Source organism: Orcinus orca, chromosome 16 (genome assembly GCF_937001465.1).
Source record: "Orcinus orca chromosome 16, mOrcOrc1.1, whole genome shotgun sequence".
In the NCBI taxonomy this organism is placed as follows: Eukaryota; Metazoa; Chordata; class Mammalia; order Artiodactyla; family Delphinidae; genus Orcinus; species Orcinus orca.
The window spans coordinates 72,678,892-72,684,891 of record NC_064574.1 but is presented as its reverse complement, the minus strand read 5'-3'; the positions used below and the strand labels follow the sequence as shown (position 1 = coordinate 72,684,891).

At 50.6% G+C, this 6,000-nt stretch overlaps 1 protein-coding gene across 3 annotated transcripts in view; it reads right to left on the bottom strand.

Moving 5' to 3' along the window:
• Positions 1–2,633: 2,633 nt before the first annotated feature.
• ITGAM (integrin subunit alpha M) overlaps positions 2,634–6,000 on the bottom strand; it is a 37,884-nt gene continuing 34,517 nt past the window's right edge. For 2 of the 3 annotated variants that reach the window (XM_004268727.4, XM_012532700.3), the window contains 6 exons: positions 5,253–5,360; positions 4,970–5,053; positions 4,698–4,811; positions 4,511–4,612; positions 4,173–4,283; positions 2,634–3,741 (listed from right to left, as the gene is read on the bottom strand). In XM_004268727.4, the coding sequence (XP_004268775.2) occupies positions 3,670–3,741; positions 4,173–4,283; positions 4,511–4,612; positions 4,698–4,811; positions 4,970–5,053; positions 5,253–5,360 (591 nt within the window). In that variant the 3' untranslated portion in view covers positions 2,634–3,669. Of the gene's footprint in view, positions 3,742–4,172; positions 4,284–4,510; positions 4,613–4,697; positions 4,812–4,969; positions 5,054–5,252; positions 5,361–6,000 lie in introns of those variants that run through there. The other variant, XR_004482724.2, reaches the window with a different exon arrangement.

The window sequence follows — 6,000 nt, the reverse complement described above, 5'->3', positions numbered from 1 at the left end:
GAGATCAGCTTGGTGCTTTGTGACCACCTAGAGGGGTGGGAAGGAGGGAGACACAAGAGGGAAGAGATATGGGGATATATGTATATGTATAGCTGATTCACTTTGTTATAAAGCAGAAACTAACACACCATTGTAAAGCAATTATACTCCAATAAAGATGTTAAAAAAATAAAATAAAATAAAATTGAAAAAAGAATAAATGGTGCACCAGAACATTCACACTCCAGCTGGTGAAAAGATGGCAAGGAGGAAAGGAGCATACTCCTTCTCTCAAAGGACCTGACTCCAAAGTTGTTCACTCACTCTACTCACATCCCCTTCATCAGAATCTAGCTACATGGCCACACCTAGCCACAAAGGAAAATGGGAAATGTTCTTTCATTGTTTGGCTGTATTAGTTATCCATTGCATCATAACCAGCCACTCCAAAATACAGTGGATTGAAACATCCACAATTTATGATTTCTCACAGTTCTAGGAAGTGACAATCTGGGCAGTTCTTTTGTTGGACTTGCCTGTAGCCACAGCTGTTGGATGGTTGGACTGGACTGGAAGGTCAAATGTGGACTCGTGCATGTGGTTGTGCTGGCTTGTCAGCTGAGGGCCTCAGCTGTCTCATTCTCCAATAGGCTAGCTGGGTCTCAGCACAGTGGTCTCAGGAGTCTGAGAGGGTGAGCACAGAAGCTGCAGTGCTTCTGACGGCCCAGGAACTTGCACAATAGCCCTTCTACCACATTCCATTGGTCAAAGCAAAGCACAAGAGCAGCCCAGATTCCAGAGGCTAGAGAGGAAGACCCCACCACTTGATGGGAGCAGCAGCAATGTCACATTGCAAGGGAGTGGGATGCAGGGAAACACAATTCACTGAGGGTCATAACTATTAATATAACAATATAACAATCTTCCACGGTGTCCCCGATAAGAACATATTACTAAGTAAGAAAAGAAGGGTGGAGACTGTAGAGATTTGTTTATTCTGAACCCCAAAAAGTAAAAACAAGGACAGACTTTCCTGGGTTTATCTGCTTCTCACCAGAGATTTATGGCCCTGTTTATTAGTAACTTTGTGATCATGCTAGGGTAATTTGTCACTACAAATAATTTACTTTTTAACCTATCATAAAGCTCCTATCTGACTGAATTCAACACAAGTTTCCAGTGCAAAGAGGCCGATGTGGACTCTGAGCCTTGACTGCCCATCCAAGGACAGGTGCCTGCAGGTACAGAGGCCCTCTCCTTTCTGGGTCAGTTAAGGACATCTGGAGATCTTGAGGTCTTTTGTCTTTCAACGTAAGGAAGAAGAAAATGGATTTTTAATGGATTTTGAAGTCAGAAGAAGAAATTGTGTAGAACAATTTCAAGTGACATGTGTTGCAACACCCCCAAAGATACAAAGGGCCATTATCTTATCAGTCATCCTTTGATGACATCTAATTGCCCTTTGAATAAAATTCAAACTCCTCACTCTAGTTTACAGAGCACATATGCCCAAGCTCCTGCCCACTCTTTTAGCCCCACCTGTGCTGCCCTCTGACTGGAAGACTCTTGCCCCTACTTGAGTCAGGGGTCACCTCCCCTAGGACACTTCCCTCACCTGCCTTCCTTCCTATCACATCTGGAGCAGATGTCCATCTAAGCCATGATTTTCTTGTATCTCGATGAACTGCATGCAATTGCCATTTTTGTCAACAAACGTGTCAGCGATTTCATATGATTCACCTGATATTATAACAGCTAAACAACAGCCACTCTCTCCCCACTACCTCCCTCGTGCCTGCTGCAGGCCATTCCTCTGAGGCCATTGGGACAGTTGAAGAGAAAACTTTGGAGCCAGACAGAAACAGGTTTGAATCCCAGCTCCATCTCCTCTTTATCTGTATGACCTCAGGCAATTGAGATGATCTCTCTAAGTCTCAGCTTCCTCATAAGTGAAATTCAGACATCAGTAAATAGCAAGAGATGGCCACTTAACAGGACTGATGTGAGCATTAGGATGGGTGCTAAGGGCAGAGTCGTGGGTACTGCACTGGCAAAGGTTGGGTGATGGGCAGTGGGAGAACGCCCCAGAGGAGGGAGGGCTACCTAGAAACAGCTATCAAAACTTCATCTGTACACACTCTTCATAGCAAATGCTGTTGGTACCCTGCCTGGATCCCTGTGGGCCTTGCCAGGGGCTGTGCTCACCTGGCAGACTTCCAACTGGCAGCATCTGTAGCCCTTTCTCTGGCCACCAGAGCTGCTCTGCCTACATTCACGGCCGGCCCAGAGGTGCCAGGGAATTAGCACTTCCTTCTCCACGAAGAGCAACCCTCAGCCAATAACTATGTGGAATTGGTGTATCCACGCGCCAGCTCCTTCTCTGCTCGGGTGGGAAGTGTCAAGGTGCTTGTTCTACTTTGCGTCCCAGACCTCTCCGGTGGGGTTACACTCCAGGAGCTCATAACAGTCCCTCTGTTTATAATATACCCTTTACTGGCTGCCTTTCCCTCCCCAGCTCACGTCCCTCCCCCACTGGTATTTCCTGGAGTCTCTCTTAAATAAGCTTCTTTCACTCAAATTCTTCTCTTGGGGTTGCTTCTGGCAGGATTCAGACTTCCGGGAATGTATCCTATAAATTGTCTTACACATATGCAAAAACGACATATATTCAATTTATTAATTCACCATTGTTTGTCATTGCGAGAAGTTGGAAATAATGTATCAGAGGGAGACTGTTAAGGACGTTAGGATCCACCCACACAGTGGAACGTGGTGCACTATATAAAAGCATGAAAAAGTACTTTATGTCTTCATATAAAACAATGTCTGAGCCATATTAATGAAAAAAGCAAGATGCAGACAGTATAAACAACGCATGCTGCCATTTGTGTAAAAAAGCTTGTGCGTGTGTATGTGTGTGTGTGTTTTCATATGCCTAGAATCTTTGTGAAGGAGACCCCAAACGCACAACCTGGACTACCCTTTACAAGAGACCTAAATGGCTGGCAGACCAGGATGGAAGGGAAACTTCATCACACACCCTTGCGTGTCTTTTGATTTTGATACTACAGACCTGTTCATCCATTCAAAAAATAAAAGTAGCATTAAAATAATAAAGTGAATACATAAAGGGAGGTGCAACATTGTGCACTGGACACATCAGCTTTAGTGCGGAATGGGTTGGACAGGTTCCTGCTGGCTTGTCCAGGTAGGCTCAGGCCCAGCTGCATGGGTTCCTGCTGGCCTGCGGGCTCACCCACGAAAGGAGGTCTCACTTCCTATAGCTGGGGGAGGATTTCTTGCACTTCCCTTTGTGTTCACCCACAAGAGCTGCCATCACCTCTGTCCCCGAGGAAGAACCAATGGCACCTTCACCCCCGCACAAGGAAGCCCAAGCAACTCCCTCTGCCTGAGATTTGTGCCAAAGGCACTTGTCCTCATGCAAGAGAGATCTGAGCCACACACACAATTCACACTCGTGCATGCACACGCGTGCGCGCACACACACACACACACACACACACAGGAATGGAAACCCAAGCAGGTTGCTCCTGAGTGAGACATCACTGCCCTGGTCTCCCAACAGATGTGTCCGTCCAGCAGCCTGGGGACCCGCTCGCTCTTCGGTCTGACCACATCCTGTTTGCTGCAGGGGAGGCCACTCAGCAAAGAGTGGGGAAGGAGCTGCTGTTACTGCGGGGGAGCAGTTTCAGGGCCAGCTTCAGTTATCATGTCCTTGTACTGTCGTTTGAAGAAGCCAAGCTGTGGAGGCAGAGACAGGGGAGTAAGGGCATCAAGGCCAGGAGGGCGAGTGAAGGCTATGCAGGCCAGGCTGGGAGATGGTGGGACCAAGAGCTGCAAAGAATAACGTGGCGGAGTGCAGAATAGATCTGGGGAAAGTGGGACAGGGAGGGGGATGGCATCACTATTGAGAAAGAAAAGAGGGAAAGAAATCTAAAATATAATAATAGTGTTTACTCTATACCAGAGACTATTCTAAGTGCTCTAGAGATACGAACCCAAAGAGCTCCACAGAATGGGTATTTATAGTCTCATTTTACAGCTGAAGAAACTGAGGCTCTGTGAGCTGCCCGAGGCACAGCTGGGAGCTGAACCCAGGAAGGCGCTGCTGAGTGAGAAGCCGTGGGGGTGGGGGGAGGGGAGGGGCAGGAAGAGGGCCCCGGGGGACTTACCTTGTACAGGCCACCCGTGATGAGGGCCAGGAGTAACAGCCCCCCAGCCGAGCTGCCCACGATCAACGGGACAGGGTTATATACTTCGTAAGGCTCCACCTTGGTCTCTGTCTGGAGCAGGGAGAAGGGGAGGGGGGGGCATCAGGGGAGAAAGACTCTGAATTTCTGGGGGTTCCCCAGTCAGACCTTGTGTGCTCCCCGAACCCCATGACTAAATCCCCTGTGCCCCCCAACCCCAGCCCTCACTCCTCCTTCCCGGCCCCCCCCACCTCTCTCTCTCCCACAAGCCCAGGCCCCTCTCCTGCCTCCAGCGGTTCTTCTGTGTCCGAGACAGATACCTGGGCCCTCACAAACGCGCCCTGTCCTGGGAGCAGGGCAAACTCCGATTCATCAAACAAGATCTCCGCCGTGCTCACAACCTGAAGATGGTTATGCAAAGTCTGTGGGAGAGAGAGGATGGGAGCTGGACCCATTGGCCCTGGAGGATCTCATCTGTGCCCAGCCAAGCCTCAGGCGCCCACATACCTTGATGTACCAGTCAAATGAGAGGTTGCCCTTGAGGGTGACCTTGAATTCTTCCTGGACGCCAAAGGACGGGATGTCACACTGGATTCTCTGGCAGACAGCGATGAAGCAGTTCTGGGGAAGGGAGGAGGGGAGAGAGGTGAGCAGGAAAGCTGGATGCAGGCCACATCCCATGCACTCAGCCGGCAGTTGAGAGCCGGTACCGGGCCCAGGTGAGGGGGCAGTGCGGAGTCTGCGTGCAGCCCCGAGGCTGAGGCTGGGCTTAGTCTCACCAGCAGTGGGGCCTTCTTAAGCTCCCCCAGGAAGTCAGAGTGACGAGGCTCAATCTTGTTGGTGTGGCATCTACTGGAGAGGTTCTGAGGAAAGAGGGACACTGTGAGGACGGATTGAAGCGAGGGCTCCTGGGTCCACCCTCCAGGAGGTGAGAAAACCAAGGTCCAGGAGAGGGTCAGAAATGGCTCCAAAACCCAACAGAGGAAACAGAAGTGATTTTAGGAAAGACCAGGGCTGTGGAGAAAGGAGTTGGACCCAATCCTCAGGCCCAGCTGCGCTTACCTGGGAGAAGGTGACTTGGAGCTGGTCCCACACGGTCACTTTGTTCAGCTGGATGGGGACCAAGAAGACCACGCTGATGGGGAGCTTCCTCCCGCCCAGGTTGTTGAACTGCGTCGGGTGGGGAGGGGCAGATATCAGGGTTCTGGCCTTTCTGCCCCCACCAGCAACTAGAATCAGGCTCCCCACTCCCGACAGCCCAGTACTGAATCAGGCCTCACAGAGCCAAGCATCCTGCCTCTTGATGCTTTCTGAGAGACAGGAGAGCACAGGGGTTAGACACCCATTCCAGAGCCAGACAGGCTGGCGGAAGCAGTGGCTCTTCCACTCTCTAGGGGTGAGACTGTGGGCATGTTCTGTTAGCCTCTCTGAGCCCCAGTTTCTTCGTCTATAAACTGGGGGAGACAACAGTACCTCCGTCACAGGGTCATTACGAGGGTAAAATGAGTTAATTACATACATGTGTGTATACACATACGGATGCACGTGGTGGTGTGTGTGGATTCACAGCAAGCTTAGAACAGAGCCTGGCCCAAAGCAGGCACCTCATGCATGTTTCCCATCATTATTATTTTTTTTTTTTTTTTTGCGGTACGCGGGCCTCTCACTGTTGTGGCCTCTCCCGTTGCGGAGCACAGGCTCCGGACGCGCAGGCTCAGCGGCCATGGCTCACGGGCCCAGCCACTCTGCAGCATGTGGGATCCTCCCGGACCGGGACACGAACCCGTGTCCCCTGCATCGGCAGGCGGAC